Consider the following 15,784-nt stretch of genomic DNA (forward strand, 5'->3'; position numbering starts at 1 on the left):
CGTAAGATGGGTTCAGAACGAGAGATCAGAGTGATGATGTGCGTCAATGGTTTGACGTGTCAGTTAGATGTAAACATTGTCATCTCTTGCCTCATCATAGCACTGACATGTTCTGTTTGATGTGAAGTAGCAAAGAAATTGCATGAAGTCATCAGTCACATCAAACCTACACTGCTTAAAACTTCAGCACCCTCAACTTCAAAAACCTTCCTCTGTCCCTGGCTGAAGTCGATACGAGTGCTCACTCAAACTCTCACCCCTCTAAGCAGGTAGCCTTTCTTTCTCTTCATCCTACAGATCAGGGCCTCAGCACAGCTGCTCTTCATGTACAGAATTACTGCACTGGCACACAGCAATTTTTCCCACTCCTACTTTCTCCTACTTTCTCTCGGTTTTGCCCCATATCATGCCTCTGTAGACATTTACTCCAAAACCAGGCTATTGGTCACAGTTTTTCCCTACTGTTGGTGCTGTTGTACTGTTGTGACTGCTGAAGAGGCTTATCAGTGAAATGATTAACTTTGGTTTTATTATAGCAGCATAAAATAACGCATTGTGCATAAGGTGTCATATCAGATGATTTATGATGATCAGATATGCTTCTGAATTCCATAACATTCTGAGCTTTTAGGCTACTAACGCTCATGCTGGTGAAATCAGCTGGGCTTAGAGTATTATGCAATAGCACACAAAAGAATTATCAAACTCTGACACATGCATTCTCCATTTTTCTTGTAAATTCATTCCAGAGATATTAAAAATTGTTCATTCTTACAGAGTAACTTACCAAAAACGTTTTTCCCAAGAATGCAAGTCGCTTCCTCCTGTTCGCGGTATTAAGGTAAACTCAGTGTTTTCTAATAGCGGTCAGCAGAAACAATTAGCTAAAAGATCAAATGTGGAAGAGCCACTTATTTCAATTGGTGGGGCCGAATCGGTGAAAAACTTGCATATTAATAAGTGGAGCTAAACTGCATTGGTCTTCATGACATCACAAATCTATTAATTCAAAAAGATCTGTTTTCACATTTCAATTTCCATATATAAACTGTTTGGACTGAGGAGTGAACAGAGTTTACATATCATCAAACTCACTAAAAACCTATCTTGTCATATTTTTACTTTTTACACTTATACCCCTACTAGAAAATGACATTAGCATTGCAAAATAGCCTTATCAGTAATCATAGGGAAAACTCTAAAGAAGCAAAAGGACTTCATACCAGGGACTTCACATGGATTTCGTGTCCATTCCAGTTTATATCCTGATAATCCTTTAAAATTGGCTTAAGATTCTTAATCCTATCCCATTAAAAGAGGCTACATGCTGTGAGCACACTGGCACTCAATTTTTCCATGTTTACAAAGAGAGTCTAGGGGGAATCTTGCTGTGAGCAGGCAGTGTGACTGGATTATGAACTAGACAGCAGATGTGCTTTTACTTTGAGGAAATTCATGGTTAGTTGATGGGATGCCAATAACTGTCAATGTCATTTCTATGATGAGAATGATTCAACACCCAAATAATATCTGGTGAACAGTGGTCAGAAACTGACCAAGGAAGGTGATTTGACATAAGATAATCCATTTGCAAGGGACCTGGAGTAGAAAAATCAAAAGAAAATAGGTGAGAAATTATCAAAAACTGGAGTTTAAAAAAATGGATAAAAATGGAGAATAAATTACACTAAAAATGGTGCAAGAGCTGGTGGGCCAACAAAATTGTCACCATCAGACAAACAGTACTCAAAGCTTTCATCTTTGAGAGAGAAGAGAACATCAATCTCCACTCCTCCTTCAAATCTGAAAAAATAACTTATTTTTATTATTGTTGTTGTTGTTGTTGTGATAGAGCACAGTAATAATAAAACATGGACAAATCACCCAGAAACCTTTTCATGGAAAACTGTCAAAGTTGATGCGAGTGCAGCTCAACTACCAACACTGTGTGTTGTTCTCTCTAAGTGTGTGTGTGTGTGTGTGTGTGTGTGTGTGTGTGTGTGTGTGTGTTGGTGTTACACTCACTGTCCAGCCGTCTGCATCTGGTATTAATTGGGTGGGTGAGTATAAAGCAGATGCAGTGTGTTTATGAGCTGCAGAGGGGATTCAGTATGGGAACGGTAACAGTGCTGGGTCTGCAGCTATATTCCAACATGAATGCACACCAGTGCATAAAGCAAGGTCCATAAAGACATGGATGAGTGAGTCTGGTGTGGAAGAACTTGACTGGCCTGCACAGAGTCCTGACCTTAACCTGACAGAATACCTTTGGAATGAATTAGAGGTGAGACTGCGAGCCAGGCCTTCTCATCCAACATCCGTCCCATAAACACACTCCTAACCCTTGTGGAAAGCCTTCCTAGAAGAGTTGAAGCTGTTATAGCTGCAAAGGATGGGCTGACATCATATTAAACCATATGGATTTAAAATGGGGTGTCACTCAAGTTCATATATGTGTGAAGGCAGATGAGCGAATACTTCTGGCAATATTCTCGTGTATCTGGCTTATGGTTTCATCATACATAAGACTACAAAAATATCCAAAATGCTGACTTTAGTGTAATTTGTGAGGATACGGCTCAGAATGTACAGCTGATATATTCAAAATGCAGTACATTGTGAACTATGAATGCTCACTTTGTGACATGTTGCTAATGTGCAGGAAGAGAGTGTAGCTCATCTGTTGATGAACATCTTGTATTAATCATCCTCTAGTCAAAAGGCAGTTTTGGACAAAGTCACTCATGACTGAATAACTCTGGATAATACACAAGTATGAACTTAAACAAGCGAACCAGCGCCACACACACTACCATGTCAGTGTTTAGAATGATCCACCATCCAAATAATATCTGGACAGCAGTGGTCTGATGGTCAGAAAGGGACCACAGATGAATGGAGTAGAAGGTGGTAAATGGTACATGATAACAGAGGAGCTACAGACTGTAATTGTACACCAATCTATGTACAAACAGTTATATGTTTGAACACCTCTGGTCACATTACCTGTTTTGGTCATTTTGTTTTGGTCTATATGTAGTATTTGTGTATTCAAATGTACAGAAGCATGTTATTAACTTATGTTCACTTACAAAATCAACTAAATATGTAATCTGAGAACTGGCGAACCCAAACTTCTGCATTCACCTATATATGCAAACGTGTGTTAGTATAATATATCTGTAGCATTAACAACATTCTGTTGATCTTCTGGTGATTTTATATGTGCCATAAGCTTTGTGAAATGTTCCTGCAAGCACTGAGACCCATCAGAAGACTTTCCTGCCAACCAATGCCCCTTTCTTATAATACCTACACATGCTTTCAAATCAGAAAAAACCCACAGAAATTTCTGACTATCATTCCACTGTAAGAAGACAGTTCAGAAGCTGTTACACTGAGCAGAGAAAATGGACAAAAACAGAAAGAAAGAATTGCAGTAAAGTGCTGAAACTGGACATCACAGATGTGGAGAAAGGCTTTCTGGCCTGATGGGTTTAAATGTGTCATTTTTATTTATTTTTATTTATTTATTATTATTTGGACTGTGAGAAGCAGAAAATGCAGCCAATCTCTAAGACTGCACTTTGGAGGTATAGAAAGCAAGTATCCTGAAAATAGTGGAAGCTGTAATAAATCGAAATGTGGACACTAAATACTAAAGAATGCTAAAAGACTTAATGGACTAATTTAATTCTGTGTGATTTAATTTTGTGAAATATATGATTTCAGATTTTTTCATGACACTGAAGAATAAAGACTGTTTTGACTGGGTATTTAATTAATGAACAGTAGTCTCTGACTTTGCACGCCACTGTTTATTGGAGCTATAGAGTTGGTAGAGCTCCAAGTGTGAGTTTCTCTTGAAGTGGTCAGGGAGTGAAGTACAAGGTTTCCAGTACAGTAAACAGTGATTGCGTGTAAAACTGTGTGGTTTATAACAGAGAAAGCAAAGCTGTAGCATATTTTCACTTTTGAGAATTCTTCAAAGAAATTAGTCCTCATAGTTGTCCTTAGGAAGAAAGACCTCAGCAGATCCTGGACGATAGAGCACAGTAATCATAAAGCATCGACAAATCACCCACAAACTTTTTCATATAAAACTGCCAAAGTTGATGTGAGTGTAGCCGAGCTCAACTAACAACACTGTGTTTACACATGCTGTTCTTTCTATGTGTGTGTGTGTGTGTGTGTGTGTGTGTGTGTGTGTGTGTGTGTGTGTGTGTGTGTGTGTGTGTTGGTGTTATGCCCTCTGTCCAGCCTTCTGCATCTGGTAGTGATTGGGTGGGTGAGTATAAAGCAGATGCAGTGTGTTTGAGCTGCAGAGGGGCTTCAGTATGGGAGCGCTAACAGTCCTGGGTCTGCAGCTATGTCTGCTTACCTTTGGTGTTGGGGCAAAATTCTTCCCTGTGTGGTCAGTTTCTGACACGGAGAACCAAGAGGACAATAGCATCCTCGAGCCCCCTAATTTGGAGACTGGATATGGAGAACTGCATCAGGCTGAGGTAAGCTCTAATCCTGCATTACTAGCACTGAAGAAAAGAACAAAAGCTCATAACACATCTGGAATGACCACAGTGAGAAGTACTGGACTGTTACTAAATAAAGCTATACAGACCCACCTTATCACAACACAGCTGACTGACTCAAACATACTAACAAGGACCCACATTATAATAATGAACTTTTGATGAAGAATGCTTTGTAATAATGATGATGTAATGAGTGTGGGCTGACCATCGTTAAATTTTAATACAATGTTTATAATAAAAGTTCTAAATGAAAATCACTCGTTTGAGGACACTATGCACATTTAAAAATCTAAATAAACTTTTATATTTATATAACTATTTATCCACTATTCATACTTAGTTTCTGAAGAAAGAAATTCAGGCCCTTAAACACGAACCTTTAAGACTGTGAGAAACACATATCCTATAAAATCTACATCCTAAAGCAGTGATGAAACATGTTAAATGTGAGAGTGTAAAATGAAAGCTTTGTGCAGACTTGATGTGAGTGTGTTCTGGCAGGCTGCAGAGCTCGGACTGGAAATGAAATATCAGGACCAACAGGACTATGACATCACGCTGATGGTATGACAGCCTCGTCCAGGTGTTATCAATACTTTTTAATGGACATTCTGCTCATGTGATGAACTACAATGTTGTAATTGTGTTGTTGTTTGTGCTTGTTTTCATGAAGTAACTGTAAATTAAAATGTCTAAATGTTCTGTTCTCCTTACAATTAAAAAAATATTTGCCGTTTTGTTTATCACTGTTTTCAAAATCACTTTATGACTGTTTTTATTAGAAACACAGAGTAAGACATTCATATTACAAACTCCACCTTATGACACTTTGCTAATATACAGTAAGAGACTGTAGCTCATCTGTTGAGGCACAATTTGTGTTAATCATTCTCTAGTCAGTGGTCAGTAACTCTGGACAGTGGACCATGATGCATTTAAACAAGTGAACCAGTGCCACACACACTACCATGTCAGTGTTTAGAATGATCCACCATCCAAATAATATCTGGACAGCAGTGGTCTGATGGTCAGAAAGGGACCACAGGTGAATGGAGTAGAAGGTGGTAAATGGTACATGATAACAGAGGAGCTGCAGACTGTAATTGTACACCAATCTATGTCTGCATATTTTACTGCATAGTCTATATTACTGACTATATTTATTTAACTATATATAACATGCAGAAGCATGCTCCATATCGATGATGTTAACTTATTTTCACTTTGAAAATCAACAAAATATGTAATTTGACTGGAGACCCCAAACTTCTGCATTCAGCTGTCTGTGCAACCATGTTTGTATAATATATCTGTAGCATTAAACTCTTCTGGTTTCTGTCACCACCACTGTGAACTGTGAATTCTGACTGTCAGTTTATCTAGAACAGAGCATTTCACATCAAGCCACCCTGAATGACTTTGTTTACATCTCATCAATTGAACAACTGAAAATATTGTATAATTCCTCTTTAATGCGCTTCTGTCCATCTACTCAACACGGTTACTCTCAGAGCTCTCGCACCAAGAGGGAAGCAGAGGCAGCAGCTGGGAAATTATTCCGCCTCCTCCCAAACCCACACCAGGAAAAGATGTCTCCTATAGGGAACACTGGAGAACCTGAGGTACTCACTGTGCTCTCTATTAAAAAACTACACATGTAGGGAAAAGAAGAAAACGTTAGAGAAAGTAGGATGCACAGTCATGTGCAAAAGTTTGGGTGCCTCTGGTCAAATGATGTTTTGTTGATTTTGTGATAATAAGTTACACATCATCAACAGAAAAAAAATACTTTTTTACACATTTTAATGCACAATTACTGTTTATTTGCTGAATTCACCACAAAATAAGCATAAAATATGGCCTGTGCAAAAGTTCTGGCACATTTTGTATTTTCTGCTTTACTTTTTCCCCAAAATGTTAAACTCAGCAATAAATAGTTACTGTGCATTAATATGTGCAGAAAGAGTCTGAGGTTTTGCCCCTGTAGAGTGTTTGTGAACTTCTTTTCACTCAGAAAAACAACATGTAATTTTACTTTTGCACATGACTGCAGTTCCTCTCTTCCTCTGTTCAAGGTGGCTCGGGCTAAGAGACAGCTACAAAAGAGACAGCAGAACAGGCGACCAATGGGACCAGGACGACACAGTTTAATCGGCTCAATGGTAAGACTGAACTTTACAGCTGCACGGAGAAGAAGAAAGCTTTGTTCCAGTCACTTTGAATCATCTGTGCATTCTTTTATACAGGGTCCCACATTGAGCAGCATTCAGGAGCAAACAGACACAGCAAACGGTAATACAGCTTATAATATATGAACATTTTGATAACAAAAAACTTTACAACACTGATTGTGTCACTGATATGTTTGTTTGTTGTCACCATCAGCATGTCTTTAATGACTCAGAAGGCAAAAATCAACATTTTCAACTTTGTATAGCTTTTTAAAAGACTTTCCATTAGCATAACAACCATGACTACTAAGCTTATTTACATTCCATCACCATTTAAATGGGAATTCCAACGTTTTCTACAGAATTCTGTCATGGAGATATAAACAAACTCATTAAGAGAGGGTTGGTGTGAAATGGTTAATTGTAGGGAAACTTACTACCTTGGATTTCTTATCAGTGACAGGAACCAGGGGTTGCCGTGTTTGCAACACAAATGTAGCCAGTGAACCTAGACATGCACTCCAAATAAAGTGCAACCCAATATGTCAGACCTCAGGCAGCATATATTTAACCATTTCAGGTAATAATGTTCAGTGATGGAGCTTTAAGAGGCATTTAACTCTACAGACATCTGGTTCCTATCACCATCACTGTGAACAATATCGACTCATGTCTCTAGAATGACAGAAGCATTTCACATCAATCCACTCTGTATGACTTTGTTTACATCTTTACCATTTTATTATGTCAAAACTGCTGCCTTTAAGTACCACAGAAGTGAAAACTATTGCTTTCCCCCCTTTTTTAGATGATGTGCACTGATGAATGAAGGACAGAGTGAAAGACAGCTCAGGCCAACAGCACAGTGGGTCACTATGAATACCATCTGATTTCATTATCATCAAATGACTTTATCTAAACATGATTGACATGTAGCGTCACGATATGTATAGAAGAGAGTAAGAAGGCTATATTGACATGAAAGAGCTGAACATACAGGAAATGTATACGTGAATAATATCTTTTCTTTTGTTAATCATTTCCATTAATGAACCACCACTGTACTCTTTCTACATATTTAGTTGTTATAATATTTGGTCCATTACTAACACCACTAGGTGGCAGCATTTATTCATGTCTTAAATGTGAACCATGTGCCTTAATACAAACACATTGTTCCCGTCCTTCTTAGAACTATAACACAATAAAATCTGCTGTCTCAAATTTTCGTGACGTGTTACTTTCATGAATTAAATCTGTAAAAATCTACAAGAATTTCTGTCTCTTGTTCCACTGTGAGAAGACAGTTCAGAAGCTGTTACACTGAGCAGAGTAAATGGCCAAAAAAAGGTTTTGTGGTCTGATGAGTTTAAATGTGCAATTATTATTTATTATTATTTGGACTGTGAGAAGCAGAAAATGCAGCCAACTTCTAAAGCTGAATTTTGGAGGTATAGAAAGCAAGTATCCTGAAAATGGTGGAAGCTGTAATAAATCAATATATTCAAAATTGATCATTCATAATGCACACTTGATAGCCACTTTATCACAAACACCCACTTTGTGACATGTTGCTAATGTACAGTAAGAGACCGCAGATGAATGGAGTAGAAGGTGGTAAATGGTACATGATAACAGAGGAGCTACAGACTGTAATTGTACACCAATCTATGTACAAACAGTTGTATGTTTGAACACCTCTGGTCACATTACCTGTTTTGGTCTATATGTAGTATTTGTGTATTCAAATGTACAGAAGCATGTTATTAACTTATGTTCACTTACAAAATCAACTAAATATGTAATCTGAGAACTCGAGAACCCAAACTTCTGCATTCACCTACGTGTGTTTGTATAATACATCTGTAGCATTAACAACATTCTGTTGATTTTCTGGTGATTTTATATGTGCCATAAGCTTTGTGAAATGTTCCTGCAAGCACTGAGACCCATCAGAAGACTTTCCTGCCAACCAATGCCCCTTTCTTATAATACCTACACATGCTTTCAATTTGAAGAGGAATTTTACAGATTATTCTGCATGCTTTAATTGTTGAGATGTAAATGAAGTCATTCAGAGTGGTTTGATGCAAAATCATAGAGAGAAATTGTAGTTAATTGTAGAGAAGCTGAATGACTGAATGGGTTACGATGTCCACAACACAAATATAGCCATGTTATTCATAACCCAAAAGCAGCACTGGACCTTCACATGTCTCCTGAGTTTTTCTATGTAACATTGGTATAAAAAATAAAGTGGTAAATATGAAAACTTGTTTCTTTGGGAGCTGTTTTACATTGCAGTGTGTTTTAAAAATGTTTTTAGACTAAAAGCTTCTCAAACGTATCTTAAAACAGTGTCTAAGACATGGAACAGCATAGATAAAACTATTCGCACAACCAGCTGTTTTCTGTGAGGGAGCTTTCAGATGCATTAAACTCTTTTGATACCTGGTTCCTATCACCATTATTGTAAACTGTGAATTCTGACTCCTGTCAGTTTATCTAGAACAGAGCATTTCACACCAAGCCACCAAGAAGGACTTTGTTTACATCTCCTCAATTGAACAATTGAAAAAAAAAAGCATAAATCCTCTTTAATGGGTTTCTGTCCATCTATTCCTCAGGGTTACTCTCAGAGCTTTCGCACCAAGACATGTTTTGTTGAAGTTGTAAGTGAAAATAAGTGGTGAGTTTCTGACCACAGAGCTTCTTTTGGCTGGATATTTTTGGGTAGTGGTCCATTCTCAACCCAGCAGAGACAGTGACACGTGTACAAGCTCCAGTAGCTCCACTGAATCACTCGTATCTGCTCCGCACGCTGTCATGAAACTACCATATCAGTGTCACTGCTATGTTGAGAGTGATCAACACCCATATAATATCTGGCAAACAGTGCTCAGAAACTGACCAATGATGGTGGCTAAATATAAAATAACACAACTCCATTTCCATTTTAAAAGAAATAGGTTTGTACAGTTGCAATTGACTTGTAGTAGCAAAAAAAATAGGGGTAAAAACTGGAGAATCAAAACCTGATAAAAATAGAGAATAGATGAGATGAAACATGGTGCAAGACCTGGTGGACTACCAGCATCAGCATCAGACAAACAGCACTTAAAGCTTTCATCTTGGAGAGAGAAGAGAAGATCAAGCTACACTCCTTCTTCAAATCAGAAAAAACCCACAGAAATTTCTGACTATCATTCCACTGTAAGAAGACAGTTCAGAAGCTGTTACACTGAGCAGAGAAAATGGACAAAAACAGAAAGAAAGAATTGCAGTAAAGTGCTGAAACTGGACATCACAGATGTGGAGAAAGGCTTTCTGGCCTGATGGGTTTAAATGTGTCATTTTTATTTATTTTTATTTATTTATTATTATTTGGACTGTGAGAAGCAGAAAATGCAGCCAATCTCTAAGACTGCACTTTGGAGGTATAGAAAGCAAGTATCCTGAAAATAGTGGAAGCTGTAATAAATCAAAATGTGGACACTAAATGCTAAAGAATGCTAAAAGACTTAATGGACTAATTTAATTCTGTGTGATTTAATTTTGTGAAATATATGATTTCAGATTTTTTCATGACACTGAAGAATAAAGACTGTTTTGACTGGGTATTTAATTAATGAACAGTAGTCTCTGACTTTGCACGCCACTGTTTATTGGAGCTATAGAGTTGGTAGAGCTCCAAGTGTGAGTTTCTCTTGAAGTGGTCAGGGAGTGAAGTACAAGGTTTCCAGTGAAATAAACAGTGATTGCATGTAAAACTGTGTGGTTTATAACAGAGAAAGCAAAGCTGTAGCATATTTTCACTTTTGAGAATTCTTCAAAGAAATTAGTCCTCATAGTTGTCCTTAGGAAGAAAGACCTCAGCAGATCCTGGACGATAGAGCACAGTAATCATAAAGCATCGACAAATCACCCACAAACTTTTTCATATAAAACTGCCAAAGTTGATGTGAGTGTAGCCGAGCTCAACTAACAACACTGTGTTTACACATGCTGTTCTTTCTAAATGTGTGTGTGTGTGTGTGTGTGTGTGTGTGTGTGTGTGTGTGTGTGTGTGTGTGTGTGTGTGTGTGTGTGTGTGTGTGTGTGTTGGTGTTATGCCCTCTGTCCAGCCTTCTGCATCTGGTAGTGATTGGGTGGGTGAGTATAAAGCAGATGCAGTGTGTTTGAGCTGCAGAGGGGCTTCAGTATGGGATCGCTAACAGTGCTGGGTCTGCAGCTATGTCTGCTTATCTTTGGTGTCGGGGCAAAATTCTTCCCTGTGTGGTCAGTTTCTGACACGGAGAACCAAGAGGACAATAGCATATTCCAGCCCCCTTATTTGGAGACTGGATATGGAGAACTGCATCAGGCTGAGGTAAGCTCTAATCCTGCATTACTAGCACTGAAGAAAAGAACAAAAGCTCATAACACATCTGGAATGACCACAGTGAGAAGTACTGGACTGTTACTAAATAAAGCTATACAGACCCACCTTATCACAACACAGCTGACTGACTCAAACATACTAACAAGGACCCACATTATAATAATGAACTTTTGATGAAGAATGCTTTGTAATAATGATGATGTAATGATTGTGGGCTGACCATCGTTAAATTTTAATACAATGTTTATAATAAAAGTTCTAAATGAAAATCACTCGTTTGAGGACACTATGCACATTTAAAAATCTAAATAAACTTTTATATTTATATAACTATTTATCCACTATTTATACTTAGTTTCTGAAGAAAGAAATTCAGGCCCTTAAACACGAACCTTTAAGACTGTGAGAAACACACATCCTATAAAATCTACGTCCTAAAGCAGTGATGAAACATGTTAAATGTGAGAGTGTAAAATGAAAGTTTAGAGCTGACTTGATGTGAGTGTGTTCTGGCAGGCTGCAGAGCTCGGACTGGAAATGAAATATCAGGACCCACAGGACTATGACATCACGCTGATGGTATGACAGCCTCGTCCAGGTGTTATCAATACTTTTTAATGGACATTCTGCTCCTCTCCCAAAGATGACGTACATGTGATGAACTAAAATGTCATAACATTCTGTGCTCCTTAGAACAACCAACAATATTTGCCATTTTAAGAATGTTTTCACAATATATGTAAAAATAAATATATACAAACACATAAATATACAATAAATGCCTTTGTGACTGTTTTTATTAGAAACACAGAGTAAGACGTTCAGAAAAGAAGAAGAAAAAGAAGTATAGAGCAGGAGCCCTCACCCCATTAGGTGTAAGTACTTTCTTTGAACAGTGTTGCAAGACTGTTATGTCAAATCCTCTCATCGTCCAACAATTTGAGAGTGTATTGAGATTTCTGATTGTTCTCCCTCTCCACCCTCTCTTTCTCCCAAAAGGCATTTCAACAGATGTCTCTGGATGGGAAGAAAACTCGAGCCGTAAGCTAAATCTTCATTGTTACTGTAGAACATAGTTTGGCTTATGGTTTCATAGGACAAGAATGCAAAAATACTAAAAACAGATGAAAAAAAACAGATGACTAACAAAAATGTATGAGGACATTGCTCAGAATGCACAGCTTATATATTTAATATACAGTACATTAGAAACTATATCACACACTTAATATGCCACTGTATCACAAACTCCCACCTTATGACACTTTGCTAATTTACAGTATGAGACTGTAGCTCATCTGTTGAGGCACAATTTGTGTTAATCGTTCTCTAGTCAGTGGTCAGTAACTCTGGACAGTGGACCACGATGCGTTTAAACATGTATGAACACCTCTGGTCAAATGACCTTTTTTGGCCATTTTCTGTGGGAAAATAAGTGAGAACTTTGTCTGCATATTTTACTGCACAGTCTATATTACTGACTATATTTATTTAACTATATATAACATGCAGAAGCATGCTCCATATCGATGATGTTAACTTATTTTCACTTTGAAAATCAACAAAATATGTAATTTGACTGGAGACCCCAAACTTCTGCATTCAGCTGTCTGTGCAACCATGTTTGTATAATATATCTGTAGCATTAAACTCTTCTGGTTTCTGTCACCACCACTGTGAACTGTGAATTCTGACTGTCAGTTTATCTAGAACAGAGCATTTCACATCAAGCCACCCTGAATGACTTTGTTTACATCTCATCAGTTGAACAACTGAAAATATTGTATAATTCCTCTTTAATGCGCTTCTGTCCATCTACTCCACACGGTTACTCTCAGAGCTCTCACACCAAGAGGGAAGCAGAGGCAGCAGCTGGGAAATTATTCCGCCTCCGCCCAAACCCACACCAGGGAAAGATGTCTCCTATAGGGAACACTGGAGAACCTGAGGTACTCACTGTGCTCTCTATTCAGCAGCAGCACAGACTACAGATGTAGCCTGAATTATCACTGTTGAAAGAGAAGCAGATGACAGAGGGCTTTAATGAACCTCGTAAAAGAGCTCATATCCTGAAAAACTAAATTTCCTTTGCTTTTCTGAAGAAGGAAGAAATGATGATGTACTATAGAAACAATGTTGAAGTTTCTAAAGAGAAAATTTATACTACCTCAGTCTTAAAGCCACAGTAACAAAAATGGTTTGATGAATTGTGAGAAATAAAGGCAGGTTGGAAAAAGGTCATGAAAATAAATTGAACATGGTCATCTAAACAAATTACGACTGTTTTCAGAACAAAAACTACACAAGCGAGGAAAAAATAAACCGTAAGAAAATGTAGAATATTAGAATAATAGTCATGTGTAAAAGTTTGGGCGCCTCTGATTTTGTGATGTTACACATCATCAACAGAAAAAAAACACCTTTTTACACATTTTAATGCACAATTACTGTTTATTTGCTGAATTCACCACAAAATAAGCATAAAATATGGCCTGTGCAAAAGTTCTGGCACATTTTGTATTTTCTGCTTTACTTTTTCCCCAAAATGTTAAACTCAGCAATAAATAGTTACTGTGCATTAATATGTGCAGAAAGAGTCTGAGGTTTTGCCCCTGTAGAGTGTTTGTGAACTTCTTTTCACTCAGAAAAACAACATGTAATTTTACTTTTGCACATGACTGCAGTTCCTCTCTTCCTCTGTTCAAGGTGGCTCGGGCTAAGAGACAGCTACAAAAGAGACAGCAGAACAGGCGACCAATGGGACCAGGACGACACAGTTTAATCGGCTCAATGGTAAGACTGAACTTTACAGCTGCACGGAGAAGAAGAAAGCTTTGTTCCAGTCACTTTGAATCATCTGTGCATTCTTTCATACAGGGTCCCACATTGAGCAGCATTCAGGAGCAAACAGACACAGCAAACGGTAATACAGCTTATAATATATGAACATTTTGATAACAAAAAACTTTACAACACTGATTGTGTCACTGATATGTTTGTTTGTTGTCACCATCAGCATGTCTTTAATGACTCAGAAGGCAACAATCAACATTTTCAACTTTGTATAGCTTTTTAAAAGACTTTCCATTAGCATAACAACCATGACTAATAAGCTTATTTACATTCCATCACCATTTAAATGGGAATTCCAACTTTTTTCTACAGAATTCTGTCATGGAGATATAAACAAACTCATTAAGAGTGGGTTGGTGTGAAATAGTTAATTGTAGGGAAACTTACTACCTTGGATTTCTTATCAGTGACAGGAACCAGGGGTTGCCGTGTTTGCAACACAAATGTAGCCAGTGAACCTAGACATGCCTTCTGAGTGGGGGTCTGTTTTGCTTTACCATACATTGCATGTGCCCCTCAGACATGAATGGATCCAAATAGATTTTGGTAAGAAGTTTGAGTGGTGCTTTTTAGATAAAACACTCAACAGGCTCTCTGTAACATGTCAAGAACATATGAGGGTTACGATTAGGTTTTGGGTTGAGGTTAAGGTTAGGATTAAGGCCAGGGTTAGGATTGCGCATCTGCTTAATGTAAGTAATGAATCGACAGAAAATCTACAAGATATTTACTTCAGTGTAATCAGATGCTGCATTACTGCTACTTTACTGATATGTTGATGTTGTGTTACTGATAATCTGTTAAGAGTTTATTAATCATCTATAAAGGATCACTCCAAATAAAGTGCAACCCAATATGTCAGACCTCAGGCAGCATATATTTAACCATTTCAGGTAATAATGTTCAGAGATGGAGCTTTAAGAGGCATTTAACTCTACAGACATCTGGTTCCTATCACCATCACTGTGAACAATATCGACTCATGTCTCTAGAATGACAGAAGCATTTCACATCAATCCACTCTGTATGACTTTGTTTACATCTTTACCATTTTATTATGTCAAAACTGCGGCCTTTAAGTACCACAGAAGTGAAAACTATTGCTTTCCCCCCCTTTTTTAGATGATGTGCATTGATGAATGAAGGACAGAGTGAAAGACACCTCAGGCCAACAGCACAGTGGGTCACTATGAATACCATCTGATTTCATTATCATCAAATGACTTTATCTAAACATGATTGACATGTAGCGTCACAATATGTATAGCAGAGAGTAAGAAGGCTATATTGATATGAAAGAGCTGAACATACAGGAAATGTATACGTGAATAATATCTTTTCTTTTGTTAATCATTTCCTTTAATAAACCACCACTGTACTCTTTCTACATATTTAGTTGTTATAATATAACATTACTAACAGAGGCCCCTAGGTGGCAGCATTTATTCATGTCTTAAATGTGAACCATGTGCCTTAATACAACCACATTATTATAGTCCTTTTCAGAACCATAACACAATAAAATTTAACATCAGGTGAAATCTGCTGTCTCAAATTATTGTGACGTCTTACTTTCATGAATCTGACAGAATTAAAAGCTGGACAACTCCATGTTTGTGATGCTGCAGTTTACAGTGCTAATAGTTCTTTGATGGTCTCCATCTAATGTGTTTTTAAATGTGTTGGTGATGAGCTGTGTTTGTTGCGAGAGATAGAGTCATCACCCTGGTGTCTGGGCGGTGCGGAAGGAAAAGCAGACCTCAGCTTAAAAACATCCACACAACAGGCCACCGCAGCCAAGAAATAAATCAGCAATGACAGCAAATGGAATTTTACTTACTTCCCTC

At 37.7% G+C, this 15,784-nt stretch overlaps 1 protein-coding gene across 1 annotated transcript; it reads left to right on the forward strand.

Moving 5' to 3' along the window:
• The first annotated feature begins 10,858 nt into the window (after positions 1–10,858).
• LOC108437235 lies at positions 10,859–15,478 on the forward strand. Its single transcript, XM_017714202.2, has 8 exons — positions 10,859–11,072; positions 11,601–11,663; positions 11,888–11,959; positions 12,084–12,125; positions 12,923–13,033; positions 13,791–13,877; positions 13,962–14,007; positions 15,060–15,478. The coding sequence occupies exons 1-8, from the start codon at positions 10,905–10,907 to the stop codon at positions 15,071–15,073; spliced, it is 603 nt and encodes a 200-aa protein (XP_017569691.1). The 5' UTR covers positions 10,859–10,904; the 3' UTR covers positions 15,074–15,478.
• The last annotated feature ends 306 nt before the right edge of the window (positions 15,479–15,784 follow it).

The sequence above is a fragment of the Pygocentrus nattereri genome, chromosome 2, assembly GCF_015220715.1.
Source record: "Pygocentrus nattereri isolate fPygNat1 chromosome 2, fPygNat1.pri, whole genome shotgun sequence".
Classification (NCBI taxonomy): domain Eukaryota; kingdom Metazoa; phylum Chordata; class Actinopteri; order Characiformes; family Serrasalmidae; genus Pygocentrus; species Pygocentrus nattereri.

Excerpts from the sequence above, each read along its gene's own strand:
- LOC108437235 (XM_017714202.2), top strand. The coding sequence starts at position 10,905 with ATGGGATCGCTAACAGTGCTGGGTCTGCAGCTATGTCTGCTTATCTTT. Across the intron at positions 11,960-12,083 it reads GAGCCCTCACCCCATTAGGT|GCATTTCAACAGATGTCTCT; the intron begins GTAAGTACTTTC and ends TTCTCCCAAAAG. Across the intron at positions 13,034-13,790 it reads GGAACACTGGAGAACCTGAG|GTGGCTCGGGCTAAGAGACA; the intron begins GTACTCACTGTG and ends CCTCTGTTCAAG.